Consider the following 20,975-nt stretch of genomic DNA (forward strand, 5'->3'; position numbering starts at 1 on the left):
ATCAACCTTCAGTCTCAATAACAGAGAGCACTATAATTTTAGAGCACCAATAATTTTAATTCTTCTGTTTTTTCTCAGTTTACATGAAAACATGAAGACTTTTGTGTTTTTCTTGGTGTGAATTAAAGAGGGTAAGAGGGGGCTGGAAAGATGGATAGCAGTGGGGCGCTTGCCTTGCATGAGGTTGACCCAGGTTCAATCCCTGCTACATTATACAGTCCCCCTGAGGCCCACCAGGAGTAATTCCTGAGTACTGCTGGGTCTGGCCCCCAAACCACAAATAAAAAAATACATAAATTCAGAGTGTGAGTAGCCAGGAGAGAAAGTTGGTGAGGTAAGATCAAGTGAACTGTTAAAGACAGTTAAGACTTTTGATTCCTAACAAGTTTGCTGATTTTTTTGTTGTTGTTGTTGTTTTGTTTTGTTTTTGGGTCACACCCAGCAGTGCTCAGGGGTTATTCCTGGCTACAGGCTCAGAAATTGCTCCTGGCAAGCACGGGGGACATATTGGATGCTGGGATTTGAACCGATGACCTCCTGCATGAAAGGCAAACCTCCATGCTATCTCTCCAGCCCCTGTAGCTTCATTTTTTAAATAGTATCATACTTGGGATACCAGGATTGCATCTAGTGCTTCTGGAGTACCATGTGGTACTGGGGATCTAACTCAGTGTTGCAAGTCAGCCCCTGAAGAGGTTGACTGATGGAGGGATGGAGGATGAGGTCTTTCACCTCCAGCGAGGAGCACGCGTCTGCACCCCATCCAGCCGACGCTTCTGAGGTGAAACGGCGGGTAAACAACTCACAGACAGTCAGGCTTGTGGAAATATTAGCTTTATTCGGTGGACAAGACTGAAGTCCAAAGTCTCAGCCTCAGTTCCAGCCAAAAAGCCCCTCGCCTTCTACAGACCCTTGTTTTTATCCCCCAGAATCAGGTACCACCCAATGATGGGATCAGATACCACCCAGTGGTGGAAGCAGAATAAGGTTCCACCTTAGGGTAGGGGCAGAATGCCAGGTCACACCCTAGGGTAGGGCACAATCACCAATCAGGGTAGCCTCAGTAACATAATAATTCTATAAAATGTTTACATACACAACAATTCCCCTGTTTGTTTTTAGTAAACAAACAATATTGTCTAAATTATTAAAGGAAAAACTAGTCAATAATAAAAGAGCGGCTGTTTGCATAAGCGCATCTCAGGAAAATGTAAAGAAAATTAGGAAATTATAGACAACAATATCTAACCCACTAACCTAAAGTCAAGAAAGCAAAACCCTAATGTAATACAACATCAATTCCTAAGATTAAAAACTAAAATAGAAAAACATTAATTATAATAGTCAAAAGAAGTGTAGTACCAAATATAAATTCAAAGGATTATAATTATAAGAAAAATACAAAAGGTGAAATTTCTACAGAGTCCAATACCAATCTGTAAAGATGAGGGGTCTGGAACTCCGAGAAGACCGGCAAAAGACACTTGATGGGTCTGGAAAAACGGGTTAAAGCCATCATGAGTTGGTTGGGCTTCTGCATTTCCTTTGGGATCTGTGCAATCTTGGGGTAGCCATTGTAGAAATGGTCAACGATAGCACTGTGGATGTGGATGGAAAACCAGAAATTTAGATAACACAGTTTAACTGGGATCCATAGATTGTGGGTCTTATCCATGGATCTTTTCTCTGGGGTTATATTGTGACACAAATTCCAGGTGGCTTCATTTCCAACAAGTTTGCAGCAAGCAGTACAAAACTCCAACAATCACGGATTTCTTCCTCAGGCTGAGATCAGGAGGCTTGTAGTTGTGGGTGAAAGAGATGAGTTGCACATGTGAAGGGAATCCTGAGAATTAAATGTTAAGGACTAGGAAGGAAGGATAAGGAAGACTAAATTGGGGAAGATAAAGTTAGGAAAAAGGGAACTATATACAAAATATGCAAAACAGAGAGACACTGAACAAGACATACACATACAGACGTCACAAAAAATATGGCCATAACACTCACTCATACCAAAAAATATATTTTGGAAAGGATCCAAAATAGAGCAAAAGAAAAGAGAATTCAGCTGAATCAACTAAAAGCGCCTTAAAATGTAATAGCCGACAGGGCCCAGAGAGATAGCACCAGCAGTGTTTGCCTTGCAAGCAGCCGATCCAGGACCAAAGGTGGTTAGTTCGAATCCCGGTGTCCCATATGGTCCCTGCCAGGAGCTATTTCTGAGCAGACAGCCAGGAGTAACCCCTGAGCACTGCCGGGTGTGGCCCAAAAACCAAAAAAAACGTAATAGCCGGCAACTGTTTAGATAAATCATTTCAAATTCAAAAAAAATTTTGTTTATGGCAGAGCAGAGCAGATCTCAAAGAGAATTTCATGCATAATACAAACATGGAAAACTCTACTATAAGTGTATAACAGTATATACACAAAGTTATTGTATAACAGTAACTCTATAACAATCAATCATAGGCAAGAAGCACTGTGAAGAAAGTCCACCTAAAGATTATCATTATGTCAGCGTCTTAAAACCTAAATTGAGGGAAATAAAGCAATGATGTTAAAATAAAAAGAGTGAAAGTCGTTAAGTGAGTATTCCTAGAAAAAAAACAACATTAATATGAGAAATTTTTCTTTCAGGTGAACCTTGACTAAATTAAATTGTAAGAATTCATGATTAACTGAGACCTAGAGCAATAATGAAATTAAGACATAAATCCATCATACAAGGAAACACATTGGGGGGTCCATAATTTTCAATCCATATTCATTGATTATGCCTGTGGAAAGAATCCTAGAGCATTAATAGCAACTGATAAGGAAGTGAAATGATTATCTGGTGTTCATTGTAGATCTTGATCTGCTGTGGATTTCACTAATGTATTAGGGACTTTTTTAATCTTCTTGTCATCAAAATTGATCCAGTGTTGTTTTGCAGCAAATTTACAGTATGAAGTACAGGGTCCATAGTGAACTTTACCATAATGGTTTGACACTGATAAGTTGTACTTCTTAATCTTGCTTTTATTCTCTGAAGTGAATTCTACTAAATTGAGGTCTTCTAAAGGAAAATCTACATAAGTGTGCAATTTTTTTATTTGTTTGCCATCAAAAGCAAAACGTTTCAAGTGTATTATAAGTAGTGGTGGCAGTTTCCATAAGTACGTTTTCTTTGAATAATCCCTTCCAGTTTTGCAGCTGTTGCAGAAACTTTGTTGTCATCCCTTAACTCTTCTTCTTTAAAAAAATTCAGAGAGGCATTCCTGTAATGTATATTCACCTATAGATGTAACAGCCAGAGACAAATGAACAAATGTCTCATAAACCTCAGACTTTTGGTGGCATGTGAGACACTGTAGTATAGATTTGAATTGTCCTTGAAAGAGATCATAAATAATAGATTTGTGAGCCTTTTGGTGTTCTGGACTAAATTGTTCATAATTTTCATTTTCCTTAAGATGTGTAGTTTTGTCTGTCATTAGATTTACAGTAAGCAAGTCCTGATGTAGTCCCTCTATTAGAAACATCAGTAGTTCGTGTGGATCCTGCTGATTGTGTCCAGCAAACTGGTCATTAAGTAAGCTTTGAAGCTTTCTGGGTTAATATATCTATGAAATCCATTTCCCATGGTTTTGATGAGCCGACCAAAATCTTCGGCTAATTTAGCTTCATGCCCCATTGGATTTTCTTGTTAATATTCTTTTTATAATGATCTTTTTTTTTTTTTTTTTTTTTTTTTTTTTTTTTTTTGTTTTTGGGCCACACCCGTTTGACGCTCAGGGGTTACTCCTGGCTATGTGCTCAGAAATCGCCCCTGGCTTGGGGGGACCATATGGGACGCCGGGGGATCGAACCGCGGTCCTTCCTTGGCTAGCGCTTGCAAGGCAGTCACCTTACCTCCAGCGCCACCTACCCGGCCCCTTTATAATGATCTTGATGAAAATACTGAGTCAAGTCTGAAATTTTTTTTTGTTTTGTTTTTTTTTGTTTTTTTGGGCCACACCCTGTGAGGCTCAGGGGTTACTCCTGGCTATGCGCTCAGAAGTTGCTCCTGGCTTCTTGGGGGACCATATGGGACGCCGGGGGATCGAACCGTGGTCCGTCCTAGGCTAGCGCAGGCAAGGCAGGCACCTTACCTCCAGCGCCACCGCCCGGCCCCCAAGTCTGAAATATTATACAAGCATTGCAATATTGAGTTCATGTAGCAAGAGTTTCCTATATTTTGGAGCCCAGTTAAGACAGGTTCCTGTCTTTCCTTTTGCATCTTGGAGTGTAAGGGTTTATCACTACCATCAGTCTCACTCAATGAATGGTGTGTGACAGCTAAATCTGTGTTCCCTGCCCCAGAGACCTCAGCAATATTACTGCTGTTAGTGTCTGGAGTATTCTGTTTTTGCTCTGAAGGGGAGTTTATAGTCTGAACCTGATCATTTGTGCTACCCCTATTTCTTTTTTTTTTTGGTTTTTTGGGCCACACCCGTTGACGCTCAGAGGTTACTCCTGGCTATGCGCTCAGAAGTCGCTCCTGGCTAGGGGGACCATATGGGACGCCGGGGGATCGAACCGTGGTCCGTCCAAGGCTAGCGCAGGTTAGGCAGGCACCTTACCTCCAGCGCCACCGCCCGGCCCCAACTACCCCTATTTCTAACAAGGTGTAATGGAACCCAAAATTTCTTGGGAGGGTTGTCATTTGTAGAAACATAGGCATAACCCCTTCCTCTTAGGAGAAGATATCCAGCTATCCATTTTTCATCCTCCTTGATCCAAATAGGTTTATGGGTTGTTTCTGCTTTCCACTGATAGTGAAAACGGGCCCACGTGAGGTCTGATTATTGCTTTTTTATTTTCTGGGCCGTAAAATATCATAGTCCTCGTACTCAACAGACAGGAGCTCAGGCCTCCTACTCCTTCTATCGAATATGGGATTTCCTGAAGAGGCCAATTTTCTGGCCATTCTTTATCAGAAATTATGGTAACCTGAGTACCCGTATCTATCATTCCGTCAAAGGGTTGCCCTTCCAAGTGAAGTTTGATCATTGGGTGTTCATCTTTAAATTTAGTAGTAACCAGAGCCACGATTGAGTTTTGAGCAGCACCCGGATCTGTGCTTCCAAAACCTCCAATTCTAGTCTTATCTGAAGTCCCAAATTTGACATAAGGCACTATTTCTATCTGGGCAATCGCTTCTCCTTTTTTAAAGGTCCATGTAACTGGTACAGTTATAACTACAATGATTTCTTCCATAGAATCTGAGTCAATGACACCAGTGGTTACTGATAAACCCTTTATGTTGAGGGAACTTCTGCTAAGAATCAAACCCATCGTATCTGGGGGTGGCGGGCCCACAATGCCAGTTTCTAACATGTAAGGGCATGCTCCTGGGTCAACTGTAATGTCCTCTGGGCATAAGATGTCTAATCCAGCACTCCCTGATGTGGAGTGAATTAATTCCCTTATCGTGATGAATTTTCTTGGGCTGGGCTTGGAAGGATTATTGTCTGTGAACTTTGCCCCTGATTTGGAAGGGCCTGGGGGGAGGCCCTGTGGGCGTTTCCCTGCATCTTGTATGTGTGTCCTTGAGGAGCTGAATTTATAAGGAAATGGCAATTTCTTTTGATATGCCCCTGTTTTCCACAATGGATGCAGGCATTTGCTTCCTGGGGATTGTGTTGAAACCTTTACTTAGATTATTATCAGTGAGGTTTCTGGATCTGCAATCTTTCGCCCAGTGGCGACCCCTTTTGCATTTGGGCAAAGACCTAGTTTACAGAAAGTGTCCTGTCCCCGAGGGGAGTAAGGTATCATTCCCTTGGTAACTGGGAATGTTTGTACTGAGTCTAAGTGGGGTGGGGGTTGGGGTTCCCCATAGACATTCTGACAGGCATAAAGGAAATCATTCACATTTTCATTTAATGTATTCAATACTAGTCTACAGGCCGAATTTGCATTATGATAAGCCAAAGATTTTACTAGGAAGTTTCTCATCTCCTCATCTTCAACTTGTAACTTCAGAGCATTTTTAATCTTACCTACAAACTCTGTATATGACTCATAAGGGCCTTGGGTAATTTTTAAAAAGTTTTCTCTACCAATGCTGTTAGAATCAATTTTTTCCTATGATGACAATGCAATATCCCTAATTAAATTTAAGATTTATTTAGGTAAAGCTGCTTGTGTCTGAATATTTGCAAATTGATTTTCTGCCATCAATAATTCATACGATAGAGTAACACATGCGACTTGCTTTTTCGTACCATCTGGGCTATATAATTTGGCTTTTACGCCTTCTGAATAGTACATTTCCCATTCAGTTCGCTGTCTATTTTTGTTTTAGGGCCACACCCAGCATTGCTCAGGAGTTACTCCTGGCTGTCTGCTCAGAAATAGCTCCTGGCAGGCACGAGGACCATATGGGACACCAGGATTCGAACCAACCACCTTTGGTCCTGGATCGGCTGCTTGCAAGGCAAACACTGTGCTATAACTCCGGGCCCCAGTTCGCTGTTTAGAAGACAGGCATATTTCAGTGATTCTTTTAAAATCATACAAAGTCCAAGATGAGTTTTGACTCCAAAGTCTTAGTAACTCTACACTGTATGGCAATTTTGGGCCATACTCTTTACATGCTTTTTTAAACTGATCTAACTCTTCCATCTGATAGGGTACTACATAGTTAGAAACATTTACCCCGTGTAAAGGGGATGAGGCCGGATTAGGAAAATTACTCTGAATAGAGCTCTGAGGCTGTGCGTTTGGTTCATCGTCTGAATCTGCACTGTTGTGCAATTCAATTTTGTGAATAGAAGGAGGCTTCCCTTCTGGAGTTAGCACTAGAGGTTGATCATTGTCTGAGTCACTACTGTCATGCGATTCGCTAGAATCAGGCTTAACTTTCTGAGTTGTTTTTCTTCCAGCAAAAATTTCTATATTGTTGATGGTGGGGCTGTATTGGTCAGCCCGCACCTTGGTCTGCATTTTCGTCGGAAAGATTTCCTTATTATCCATACTGGTTTTAGCCTCACCATTTCTACACTTTCTATTTCCTAAATACCAGCCAATAACTATGCTCACAGTAACAACGTGAGCCAACACAGAAATTCCACAAACTATGACGGCTGGAGACAATGCAATTTTCATTTGAAATATAGACCACAACCATCCAACTGCAGTGATTGTCCTTAGATCAAAATCAATTAGTTTTAAACAAAATGGAATGATCCACTTGTATACTAGAGAACCAATGCATAAGCAAAAACGTGGCAGAATCCACTTGACTAACCACAGAAACCATTTAATGGTCAGCAGAGGAAATTTCCAATGAAGTATTTCACTTACAGTTATTGAGGGTCCAGGTTCAGCCTGTTCAGGTGCCATTATGTTGCAAGTCAGCCACTGAAGCGGTTGACTGATGGAGGGATGGAGGATGACGGCTTTCCCTTCCAGCGCGGAGAATGCATCTGCTACCTCGTCCAGCCGACAGTTCTGATGTGAAACGGCGGGTAAACAGCTCACAGACAGTCAGGCTTGTGGGAATATTAGCTTTATTCGGTGGACAAGACTGAAGTCCAAAGTCTTAGCCTCAGTTCCAGCCAAAAAGCCCCTTGCCTTCCACAGACCCTGTTTTTATCCCCCAGAATCAGGTACCACCCTAGGGTGGGGGCAGAATGCCAGGTCACACCCTAGGGTAGGGCACAGTCATGATCAGGGTAGGGTCAGTAACATAATAATCCCATAAAATGTTTACTATACAACAACTCAGACCTTACATAAACTGCACTTACTGTCAAGCTCCTTGACCACCCCCTCCCCCCAAAAGCCCACCCTACCAAATAATACTCAACTAAAATTTGGGATACAAGGTTATAGAAATTTCAGACCATTGGTAAAAAAAAAGAGGAAAAATAATTAAAATTTGGGATAGTTTTATTTTTCTATTCTCAAGTTGTAACCTGTTTAAAACCCTTCCCAATCCCAGCTGTTAGTTGATGGAGGTGAATTTGATTGATATGATGTTTTATATTCATCTCACTTGACAGGAGCAATGTTAGTCTAGTCCAGACACTAGTTCTCCAACTTATTTATTTTTATTTGAATTATTTATTAATTCAAATAAAATCCACTTGACTCTTAAAATTCCTTAGGTTATTTTAATATTCCAAATAACATGGTTGAGGGCCAGACCACAACCTTGAAAGTTAAATTGGAGTTATCTTTGAGAGGGGGAATATCAGTTTCAGGGTAGTTGTTGCTTTTTTCTTTTCTCCAGTGCTGAGGTCTGAACCCAGGGTCTCGCTCACACAAGTCTCTGCCACTGAAGCTGCAGTATTTTAATTCTATTGTGAATTTTATTACTATTACTTTTTTTTGTGGACTACACCCAGTAATGTTCAGGGGCTACTCTTGGTCCTCAGGAGTGATTACTGGTGGTTTTGGAGATTCTTTTTTTGTTGTTTGTTTTTGGCTTTTGGGCCACACCCGGTGACACTCAGGGGGGCGTTACTCCTAGCAATACGCTCAGAAATCACTCCTGACTCAGGGAATCATATGGGACACCAGGGGATCGAACCGCAGCTTGTTCTAGGTCAGCCGTGTGCAAGGCAAATGCCCTACTGCTGCACCACCGCTCTGGCCCCAGGCTTTGGAGATTCTGACTAGGGTCAGAGTCTATGCAGCTGTATGCAAGGCAAGTGTTGTACCTCTGTACTATCTCTCTAGCCCATCACAATTTTTCTTTATTTTTTGGACCATATTTGGTAGTGGTCAGGGGTTACTACTGGCTCTGCACTCAGGGATCACTCCCAGTAGGACTCCAGGACCATATGGGGTCCCAGGGATTGAACCCCAGTCAGATGTGTAGAAGGCAAAGCACCCTGCCTACCCTACTATTTTCCTGGCTCCAGCCCTTTTTTAATTTTTAAGTCTAGTCGGTGATTCCAATATGCAGTCAACCTGGAGAAACCCAGGTCAAGTTCAGCATTTCTTAGTCATGGGCCATATGGTCCTCTGTGGGCCTCCAGATATTCCAAGGGCATATCTTGGAAATTTGGTAAAAATTATGGAAATGAGGCTGGAGAGACAGGACAGTGAGTAGGATACTTGCTTTGCACACCGCCAACCTTTGAGTGAACCTTGAGCACTCAAGGAATGGTGGAAGTGAATGGTGGAAGCCAAAACAGGAGACTTGGAGATCAGCTGGTATAACGGGGGGGGGGGGGGGGAGGGGGGGCACGGTGCCGACAGGAAACAAGGTTAGAAGGGGACCATGGTTGGAAAAAAAACTGAGAAAACACTAAAGTCTGTCCTTTGCTGAGTTCAAATTTCATGTTTGAAAGAACAAGTGGCTTGATAAACGTGTGCCCACTTGTGTGATCAGAGAGCTTTTAATTTGTCAAGGGCTGAGGCTGATAGTTGATGATTCAGTGGGTGGAGTGTTCATTCTCCCTCTCCAGAACCACTTTTGTTTCTTTGTTTATTTAGGGGACTTCCCGAAGAGTGCTCAGGGGCCCCTAGGGCCACTCTTATTTTTCATCACTCAGATTGATACACCTCTACTGTGAGCTGTGTGCTAACAGGGCTATAATGGTTGGTGGTGGGAATCGAACTCCTGACATTACATACCAGACCTGATCCCTGTTCCCTGGGAAAGCTCTCCAGCTTTTTGTTTTTTTGGTTTTTGGGTCACATCCGGCAGCGCTCAGGTGTTCCTCCTGGCTCTACGCTCAGATATCGCCCCTGGCCGGTATGGGGGACCATATGGGATGCTGGGATTTGAACCACCGTCCTTCTGCATGGAAGGCAAACGCCTTAGCTCCATGCTATCTCAGCGCCCCCCCCCCAACATTAGTTTTTTAAGGGTGCAACTGCACATACCAGGGCTTCATTGTTTTGGAAAGGCTCTTTATTTAAAGTGGGGAATTCCATCCTTGCAAAACCAAGGTCTTGCAAAGGATACAGCAAAGATTTTCTGGGAGAATGAATAGAAGGGGAGGAAAACTCCATCTTGAAGTTTTTCATAAGTCAGCAACTTCAACTGAAATGTAACATATGTGGAAAAGTACAGAAGCAGCTTTGTTTGCGCTGCTTTCTGATCACTAAAGAAGCATGTCAGATTTCCCACAAAATCATTTCAAATCTCTCTTGTGGGGGCCGGAGCAATAGCACAGTGGGTAGGGCATTTCCTAGCACACAGCTGACCCAGGTTCAATCCCCGGATTCCATCCTTTGCATCCCATATTGTCCCCGGAGCCTGCCAGGAGTAATCCCTGAGCACACTCGGTGTGGCTCAAAACAAAACAGAACAAACAAATTTCTCCTGTGGTAGAGGTTTAAATGTCATCATCTCAGGCTGCTGAATTTATCCAGAACACTTCTGGATTTATTTTAGTGGAGGTGGGGGTGTTGGTTGTTGGTTTGTTTTGTTTTGCAGTGCTGGGGATCAAATTAGAGTGAACAGCATGCATTAACCTCTGTGCTATCACTGTTGCTTTATTTGGGGATTTTAAATTGTACTCTTTAACTTTATTTTTTACACATCTTTTTTGGTTTTGTTTTTTGGTTCACACCAGGCAGCGCTCAAGGGTTACTCCTGGCTCTATGCTCAGAAATTGCTCCTGGCAGGCTCAGAGGACATATGGGATGCCAGGATTTGAACCACTGACCTTCTGCATACAGAGCAAACACTTTACCTCCATGCTATCTCTCCGCCCCTATTTTTGACACATCTAAGATTTTCTTTGTGGGTGTGTATTTGCTTTATAATTTCCTTACAGTTTAGCCACTTCCCTATCAATAACTAAATGCAGTGGAGATATTTTAAAGGGATATTGTCTATACCTGAGAAACTGAGTCAGGATTGAAGTGGCTAGACCATTGGAGCTACTATCACAGGGCAGCTGTGCCTTTGTACTTGCAGAATACAGGGAGAGAGATGGTAATGAAGGGGGCTAATGACTGGAAATTCTCCTTTCTTACCATCATGGTTTTTTCAAAGTACTTTGGGGAATTGAGGTTACAGGGAAGTTCTTTTCTTTTATTGTTGGCACAATGTCACCTTTGCCCTGGGTCTTTTGTTCCTCTTAAGTTGCCTCTGTCTCTGACACCAGCCTGCTGGTTGGCGTCCTGCCTAGAGAATGGGTCTGCTGCATTCCAGTTGTCTCTGGCTGCTCCTGGCTGACCTCATTGCCTGTTTTCTTCTCACAGGCTACTCCAGGTGGCTTTCTTTGGTAATTTCAGAGCTCTTATTGGGACCTTTTTCTCTTCCACTTCTGCAGCTGTCCACACTAAGTGCTTCTTTTCTTTTTTAGAGGGGGCACACCCTGCAAGGTAGGGATTGAACTCAGATCTTTTATATCGTTTGTCCTTTTAATCAACAACTCAGCTGTGAATGGCAGCATAAATCTTTGGGAGGATAGGTTGGAAGAGGATGTCGGGCCAAACCTGGTGGTGCTCGGGGGCTGCTCTCGATTCTGTGCTCAGAGATTATTCCTAGTGGTGCTTGGGGGAACCATATGCAATACTGGGGAAATATTCCAGGGGCTGGTCACATGCAAGGCAAGAACCTTATCCCTTGGGGCTGGAGAGATAGCATGGAGGTAAGGTGTTTGCCTTTCATGCATAAGGATGGTAGTTTGGATCCCGGCATCCCACATGGTCCCCCGAGCCTGCCAGGGGCGATTTCTGAGCATGGAGCCAGGAGTAACCCCTGAGCGCTGCCGGGTGTGACCCAAAAAAAAAAAAAAAAAAAAAAAGAACCTTATCCCCTATACTCTCTCTTCAGCCCCTGGAATATTTCCCCAGCATTGCATAAATCTTACTAGAGCTGATCAAAGGAAGTTATTTGAAGCTTTTTAGGTTTTCTAATTAAGGATCTACGTAAATCTCTTCAAGAAGTTGGGGGTTTTCTGTATTCCTGTGAAGAGCCCTTGGTTTTCTTTGAAACTGAAAGAAGTTTCTTCTAGGGTGAGAGCAATAACACAGCGGGGAGGGCATTTGCCTTCTATGTGGCTGACCCAGGTTCAATTCCTGGCATCCTATATGGTTGTCCCCCAACCTCACTTCCCTGAGCCTGCCAGAAATGATTCTTGAGCACAGAGCCAGGAGTAACCCCTGCGCACCAGTGGGTGTAGCCCAAAAAGCCCAAAAGTTTCTTCTAAACATTTTCTTGGTGTTTTGAATTGAACCCTGGATCTTAGTCTTGCAAGACATATTTTTTATCACTAAGCTAAATTTGTGTTTTTTTTTTTGGTTTTTGGGCCACACCCAGCAATGCTCAGGGGTTACTCCTGGCTGTCTGCTCAGAAATAGCTCCTGGCAGGCATGGGGGACCATATGGGACACCAGGATTCGAACCAACCACCTTTAGTCCTGGATCAGCTGCTTGCAAGGCAAACACCGCTGTGCTATCTCTCTGGGCCCTCTTGAGTCTTTTTTCACATAGAGTCTGGCTATGTTTGCTTATTGGATTATCTAACTTTTTTTTTTTTTTTTTTTTTTTTTTTGGTTTTTGGGCCACACCCGTTGACGCTCAGGGGTTACTCCTGGCTATGCGCTCAGAAGTTGCTCCTGGCTTGGGGGACCATATGGGACACCGGGGGATCGAACCGAGGTCCGTCCAAGGCTAGCGCAGGCAAGGCAGGCACCTTACCTCTTGCGCCACCGCCCGGCCCCCTAACTTTTTTTTTTCAATTGTGGAACACACCCTTGAACTTGTTGGGACATACCAGAGATCTACAACCCCCTGTTCAGTCTCCAACATCTTACATCTGCACCGCACCCCATCCTCCTTTTTTTTTTTTTTTTTTGGTTTTGGGCCACATCCAGCAATGCTCAGGGGTTACTCCTGGCTGTCTGCTCAGAAATCGCTCCTGGCAGGCACAGGGGACCATATGGGACACCGGGATTCTAACCAACCACCTTTGGTCCTGGATCGGCTGCTTGCAAGGCAAACGCCGCTGTGCAATCTCTCCGGGCCCCCATCCTCCTCTTTACGATGGCCTTTCCCTAGCTATTCTGTAGAAAACAGAAACTTGAAACAATAGCACTGAGGAGAGAGCTGTGGAGATGAGAACTGTTCTAGTCTACTTGAGAATAGTTTTACTGATAAACTGTGGGGTCTTAGGGCAATGGGATCTTTAGAATGGACAAAGAACTTTGCTCTGCCACTCAGTTTTTCATTCAGTCATTCAGAAATACATTGTTCATGCCATTTTTCAAGTCTAATAAGGGAAACAAATATTAATTACTTTAAAAAAAATAACCAATGATGTGGACCAAATAGGTAATACAGGGCTATGGTGATTTCCTTGTATGCAGTGATCTCTGGTTCTAATTCCCTTCACCACATATTGGTTCCCTAAGTAGCACCAAGAATGACCCTTTGAGGGGCTGGAGAGATAGCATGGAGGTAGGCGTTTGCCTTTCATGCAGAAGGTTGGTGGTTCGAATCCTGGCATCCCATATGGTCCCCCGAGCCTGCCAGGAGCGATTTCTGAGCACAGAACCAGGAGTAACCCCTGAGCGCTGCCGGGTGTGACCAAAAACAAAATAAATAAATAAATAAATATGTATATATGTGTGTGTGGGTTTGGCCACAAAATAAAGCAAAACAAGTCACTGTAGATAGTTCATGGAATGATGTGTATAAAGGGGAGGAGAGTGTGTCTTCCTGTTGAAGCAGTGATTTAATGGGGAGCTGCAGGCATTGTGGGAAATCCAAAGGCAATTGATCCATGCCTAGATGTAGAGACCTGGGTGCTGGAGGAACAAGGCCCATTCTTGGTGCTACAGCTCAGAAAGCGAGAGGTGGGGGGTGGAGATGGTGTGAGATGAGCCTGGAGAGACAGGGCCAGAGTGTAGGCATGTGGAAAGTTGTGAGGACCATGGAAGAGGTTGAAGTCATTTTTTTATGTGAATTGTCTTTTATTTTCCAGTTTAAAAAGCAAAAGCTCCTCCTCGAGCTTGATCAGTATGCCCCAGATGTGGCCGAACTCATCCGAACCCCCATGGAAATGCGCTACATCCCTTTGAAAGTTGCCCTGTTGTAAGTATTTTCTCTGATCAAACTTGGCTGCATGATGGCAGATGTGGGGAAATTCTGATGAGACGCTCCCGTGTTGTTTGTTGTATTTTTGGAGACTTGCAGTCTTAGTCATCAAGTATTTGCTGTAGTTCTCTTGCACAATTGGGGTTTTGGCCAGCAAAAGAGACAGAGCCATTCTGTCTCTGTTAGGACAAAGCCTCTCACAGGGACGCACACAGTCTACCCCTCACAAATGCGTTTTGACTCAGCACTGATCTGGACTTTAGCCTACTTGTAACCAGTGCGTCCTTTAAAAAAAAAAAAGCCTTCAGTTGTGAGTGTAAGATGACATCAGCTATTAATAGTGATGCATGGATTGGAGAAAACTCTGATCTTCATGTGGCAGTTTCAAGCAGCTTCTGTGTTTCATGTGCCATTTGATCACCCATTTATCCTTCAGAAAACTAAAGTTAAGTGCCCAACAGACACATGTCCTGGAGGGGACCAGGATGGGCATATGGAAACAGCAGAGATTGTGAAAGAATTTCCTAGGAGTAACTCAGTGCTGCCAGGAAGTTAGTCCCTTCCGGCTCTTCCCACTTATATTCCAAAGATAGACAAATATGGATGATTACCCTTTCAGCTACTGGTAATTGAATATTAATAAAATACTGGGTTTCTAGGACTACAGAGTAAACAGGACAGGCAAGTTTCCTGGTGCAGCATGTGACTTTGGAACTTTGTGATGAGGCAGGCCCTGTGAAGATGTTTGGTTGATTCAACCCTCTGCCTGTAGTATACCTTTCCTTACCAGCTTCTCCTCAACAGCGCCTGCTATTTACAAATGATTTCCCCTGCCCAGAAATTTTTAAAGATATCAGTGCGCATTGATGTTTTTCAGACATTACTTTGGGAATTATCTTGTAGAATTTAGCAACATTCAGAATCCCTTTAGACACATTCAGGGTCTCCAGGGAGTTGTTGGTTAATAGTCGAAGCCAGTTCTTTATGGCTTGTGTAATCAACCTGTCTTTGATTGTCACAGGCAGGGGAGGTGGTGGGAAAGCCACCAGCAATTTCTAGGCCTTTGGCTTTATAGCTACTAATCTTACAGCCCTGGGAGGTATTAGGTTTAAGGTCCTTATTTGCGAATAATAATTATAATCTTTCCTGAGACACTGGTATGTTTCTTCCTATCTGATCATCAGAATTATGTAACTGGTCTCCCTTTTCACTTAGTCTGCCAGGAAATTCAGAGCCAAATTTGAAGCTGATAATTACAATATTGTAGACTACTCATTTGGTCTTCTCCCCCTGGCCTTTCCTTCTTATATTTGTTCCCTAGTCTTTATTTCTTATTTCTGCTTAGATTAGCATTTTTTTGTTTTGTTTTGTTTTTGGCCCACACTCAGCAGTGCTCAGGGGTTACTCTTGGCTCTCAGCTCAGAAATAGCTCCTGGCAGGCTTGGGAGACTATATGGGATGCCAGGGATCAAACCTAAGTCTGTTCCAGGTTGGCAGCTTGCAAGGCAAATGCCCTGCCTATGTGCTACACTCTGGCCCCAAAATGATTTATTCTTATTTACTCCCGTCTTTCCTGGAAACAGGGTAGAATGAAAATAATGATTAATTATGGCTTTATTAGATTTCCCTGTTACCACTTTTAAAATCCATTTTCTCAGTTCATTTCCTACTTCAGTAAAAGTTTCACCTTAGGGCCCAGAGAGATAGCACAGCGGTGTTTGCCTTGCAAGCAGCCGATCCAGGACCAGAGGTGGTTGGTTCAAATCCCGGTGTCCCATATGGTCCCCCGTGCCTGCCAGGAGCTATTTCTGAGCAGACAGCCAGGATTAACCCCTGAGCACCGCCAGGTGTGGCCCAAAAACAAAAAAAAAAAGTTTCACCTTAATTTTCTCCCTATGGAGAAATTTGAGAGGTTCTATGAAGTTTGGTGACAACTCTGTAATTTGTCGAATTCCACTGATACTTGTTTTTGTGGAGGTACACCCAGCTGTGCTTAAAGTTTACTTCTGCCTCAGGGATCACTTCTGGCTGTCCCAGGAAACCATCTCGGATACTGGGGACTAACTTAAGTTGATTGAAGGCAGGGCAAATGCCTTACCCACTGTACTATTTCTCTAGTCCCTAAATCTACTGATCCTTATTCTATCTTTAGATTAGGCCTGGGGAATATCGTTTGACTACTAAGAGGAATAAATCTCAGCTACTCTGACCACTTAAGTGGGGATAGTTTGAATTTAGGAATCTGACTGATGGAAAATATTTTCCTGGCTTTATACACAAATGTAGAGCCATTCCTAAAATAAATGTCTTAGTGGGAAAGTGGTAGTATTTTTAAAAAAATTTATTTTTTCGGGGCTGGAGAGATAGCACAGAGGTGTTTGCCGTTTGTTTTGGGGTCACATCTGGCAGCACTCAGGGGTTACTCCTGGCTCTGTGCTCAGAAATCGCTCCTGGAAGGCTCAGGGGACCATATGGAATGCCAGGATTCGAACCACTGTCCTTCTGCATGCTAGGCAAATGCTCTGCATCCATGCTATCTCTCTGGCCCCGCCCTCATTTATTTTTTTTCCAGGAAATAATGCAAACAAAGCTAAGAGTGAAATATTCGTGGTGGGGGCCGAAGAGATAGCACAGTGGCATCTGTCTTGCAAGCAACTGACCCAGGACCTAAGGTGGTTGGTTCAAATCCCGGCGTCCTATATGTTCCCCCTGTGCCTGCCAGGAGCTATTTCTGAGCAGATAGCCAGGAGTAACCCCTGAGCACAGCTGGGTGTGGCTCCCTTCAAAAAATTATTTTTGAAGTCTGGAGCAGGAAAAACAAGATGTTAGAGCTGGAAAGTCCTAATTTTGAATGTATTGTATTTTTTTCTTGATATTTTGGGCCACACCCAGCAATACTCAGGTGTTTTTCCAAGCTCTGCACTCAGCAATTACTCCTAGTGGTGCCTGGGGGACCATCTGGGATGCAGGGGATCTAACCCATAGCAGATATGTACAAGGCAAACTCCCTTCCTGCTGTTCTATTGCTCCAGCTCCTTGCATGTATTAAGTTCTTAGCTTGTGAAACCTTGTGCAATTGATTCTTAGCCATTGATTCCTATTTTTTTTACCTGCAATATATATCTTATATATATAATGTTGTTGCTGGCATCCAAGATCCCTATGATAATTAAATATGTTGGTTTCCACGTACTACACACATGGAAAGAGGAGGTGGAGACTCTTTCATGCCTTATTTACTCTTTGGCTCCAAACCCACACCCATTATTTTTAACTCAGAACTAATTTTTTTTTAATTATTGGTTTATTTGTTTTTGGTGTTTTGGGGCCACACCCAGTGGCTCTCAGGGGTTATTCCTGGCTCTGTGCTCAGAAATCGCTCCTGGCAGGCTCAGGGGACCATATGGGATGCCAGAAATTGGTCCTGGGTCGGCTTCGTTCAAGGCAAATACCCTAATTCTGAGCTATCGTTCCGGTCCCTCAGAACTCATTTCTGAAAGCCTCCTTCCCTTGAGTGTGCTTTTAGTTCATCTGTAAATTTCCTGGCTGTGTCAGTCATCACGCTCTACCTTTGACCAGGATTACTAATGCCAACTATGTGTGTTTTTTTTCCCCCAGTTATCTCCTAAATCCCTACACCATCTTGTCTTGTGTTGCCAAGTCTACCTGCGCCATCAACAATACCCTCATTGCTTTCTTCATTTTGGCTACCATAAAAGGTAAGAAGACCTCATATAAAAAGTGCAACACTCTGTTCCTGGATTGTGTAGCAGTGGTCCTCAAACTTTTTAAACAGGGGGCCAGTTCACTGTCCCTCAAACCGTTGAAGGACCGGACTATAGTGAAAATAAAAACTATGAACAAATTCCTATGCACACTGCATATATCTTATTTTGAAGTGAAGAAACAAAACGGGAACAAATACAATATGTGGCCCACGGGCCATGGTTTGAAGACCCCTGGTAGGGTTTTGTAATGTTTGCATTATGGATTTGAAACAAACAAAATAAACAAGGTAAAACATTACATGTCAAATAAGATGATTATTATTTCATTGTTGTTGGTGTTTTGTTTTGTTTTGTTTTGGGGGCCATATGGGCAATGCTCAGAGTTCATGTCTGGTGGTGATCAGGGAACTAAGTAGGATGCTGGGAAAGGAACCACATTGGATGCATGCACGGCAAATACTTTATTCATTGCACTCTTTTCCCAGCCCCAAAATAATTTTTTTAAATATAGATAACTGTTGTTGGAATTTTGTGCATGAGAAAATGTTATTAATAGTTGAAGCATGGGGCTGGAGAGATAGCATGGAGGTAGTACATTTGCCTTGCATGCAGAAGGACAGTGGTTCGAATCCCAGCATCCCATATGGTCCCCCGAGCCTGCCAGGAGCTATTTCTGAGCATAGAGCCATAGTAACCCCTGAGTGCTGCCGGGTGTGACCAAAAAAAAAAAAAAATGTTAGGGCAGAGTATAGAATTCTAGACTGGAAAAGTATTTCCTTCTGGAATTTAAAGACATTGCTCTAGAGGCCGGATAGCATACGGTAGGCATTTGCCTTGCACGCAGCCAATCTAGGGCAGCCAATCCAGGACAGACAATGATTCGAATCCTAGCATCATTTCTGAGTGCAGAGCCAGGAGTAACCCATGAGCTTCGCCTGGTGTGATCTAAAAACTGAAAAGAAGACATGCTCCATTTCTAGAATCCTGGTTGCTGTCAAATAGTTTAATACCAATTTTATTTTTTCTTTTGACTTTTGGGACATATCCAGCAGTACACAGGGCTTACTCTTGGCTTTGAGCTCAGGGATCATTCTTAGAGGGCTTTAGTTGCGGGTGGTACATATGGGTTGCTGGATATCAAACCTGGGTTGGCCGCATGCAAGGCAAACATCTTACATCTTACTTACTGTACTGTAGCTCTAGCTCTGGTACCAGTTTTTCTTTCTGAAAGGCTTGAATATTCTTTTTATTCTTGATATTTAGAATTTTTTTTGTTTTTGTTTTTGTTTGGGGGCCACACTTCGCAGCGCTCAGGAGTTACTCCTGGTTCTGTGCTCAGAAATTGCTCTTGGCAGGCACTGGGGACAATATGGGATGCCGGGATTCGAACCACTGTCAGTCCTGGGTTTGCTGGCTCTGCACTCAGAAATCACTCTTGGTAGACTTGAGAGACTTTATAGGATGCTAGGGATTGAACCTGGGTTAGCTGCAAGCAAGGCAAATACCCTGTTTTTCACTGTACTATATATAGCTCTGGCCCCTTGAAATTTTAGGATGCTATTTCTTTTTCTTTTCTCTTTAATGTGATACCAAGGATCAAACCAGGGTTAGCCACATGCAAAACAAGTGCTTTAATCCTTGTATTATCTTTCTGGCCCAGTGCTGTTTCTTTTCCTTTTGTTTTGTTTTCTGGTTTTTGAGTCACACCCAGCAGCACTCAGGGTTTACTCCTGGCTCTATGCTCAGAAATCACTCCTGCAGGCTCGGAGGACCATATGAGATGTCAGGATTCAAACCACTGTCCTTCTGCATGCAAGGCTAACGCCCTTCCTCCATGCTATCTCTCCGACCGCCCCAAAGCTGTTTCTTGAAAGAAGTCTTTTATTGTCGGAGATATAGCATTGGTTGCTCTGGATCCTATGCTCAGAAATTGATTTAGGAAGGCTCGGGGGACCATATGGGATGCGGGGATTCAAACTACAGTTGGTCCTGAGTCGGCCTCTTGCAAGGCAAATGCCCTACCGCTGTGCTCTGGCCTCTGTTTTTGTTTTTGGGTCTTAGCTGGTAGTGCTCAGAGCTATACCTGGCTCTGTGCTTGGATGGGTCATTTCTGGTAGTACTTGGGACTGTGCAGTGCTGCAATGGATCCCAGGCCTCCTACATCCAAAGTTTATGCTCCAGCACTGAACTATCTTTTTGGCCCTTCTTTTTTTTTTTTTTTTTTGGTTTTTGGGTCAAACCTGGCAGTGCTCAGGGGTTACTCCTGGCTGTCTGCTCAGAAATAGCTCCTGGCAGGCATGGGGGACCATATGGGACACCGGGATTCGAACCAACCACCTTTGGTCCTGGATCGGCTGCTTGCAAGGCAAACACCACTGTGCTATCTCTCCGGGCCCCAGAAATTGTTCTTGGCAGGCACTCGGGCCCATATCGGATTCTGGGGTGCAAACCACCATTCGTCCTGGATTGTTTGCATGCAAGGCAAGTGCCCTACTGCTGTGCTATCTCTCTGGCCCACGGCCCTAACTTTTATAATTTTAAATTCTCTCTTCATCTCCAGTTTGTTTATAGCATTTTATTACTTTATCACTATAATATACTCTTAAAAATTATTTTTTATTTTTCCATGTATTTAAAACATTGTCTCTTTTTTTCTGGTTCTTTAATTTCTATTTGTTTTGGACCCTATCTTCATAGACACATCTGATGGTACATGGGGAAACCATTGTGACTCTTTGGAATTAAACTCAGGGCTTCCACATTCAAAGCATGCTCTCCAGTCCCTTGAGCTTCCCCCGAAGCATGGGCCTGGTTGTTATACTTAGTAATAGTGTAACTTTGAAAAAGATCCCTTCAGTGACTTTCTCTTCAAGCTATTGTTCACATAAAATACTTACCTTACTTGATTATGTTTTTTTGCTAGCCCTTGATTGTCATTTTTGTTGATTCTGGGGCCACATCTAGTGATGCTCAGGGCTTCCTCTTGGCAGTGCTTGGAACCATGAATAGTTTTTTAGTGTTTTGTATCTGTGAGATAGGGCTATAACAGTACCTTGTTCACAGGTCTAAAGGAGTAATAAATAATAAGTGTAAAGTGGAGAGTGGAGAGGCTGGAGCACATGCTCTGCATTCAGATAGTCTGGGTTTGAGCCCCAGCTCTGCTAGGTCCCCTGAGTGCCAAGGCGAGGAGTAGCCTCATTGCACCA

General features: G+C 43.3%; 1 protein-coding gene across 1 annotated transcript in view; it reads left to right on the forward strand.

Annotated features, from left to right (window-relative positions):
• The window catches only part of PIGU (phosphatidylinositol glycan anchor biosynthesis class U), a 107,561-nt gene that overhangs the window by 30,728 nt on the left and 55,858 nt on the right, over window positions 1-20,975 (forward strand). Inside the window, exons 5-6 of the mRNA XM_049779273.1 lie at window positions 13,929-14,038; window positions 17,660-17,760. Coding sequence (XP_049635230.1) covers window positions 13,929-14,038; window positions 17,660-17,760 — 211 coding nt within the window. The remainder of the gene's footprint in view (window positions 1-13,928; window positions 14,039-17,659; window positions 17,761-20,975) is intronic.

The sequence above is a fragment of the Suncus etruscus genome, chromosome 9, assembly GCF_024139225.1.
Source record: "Suncus etruscus isolate mSunEtr1 chromosome 9, mSunEtr1.pri.cur, whole genome shotgun sequence".
Classification (NCBI taxonomy): Eukaryota; Metazoa; Chordata; class Mammalia; order Eulipotyphla; family Soricidae; genus Suncus; species Suncus etruscus.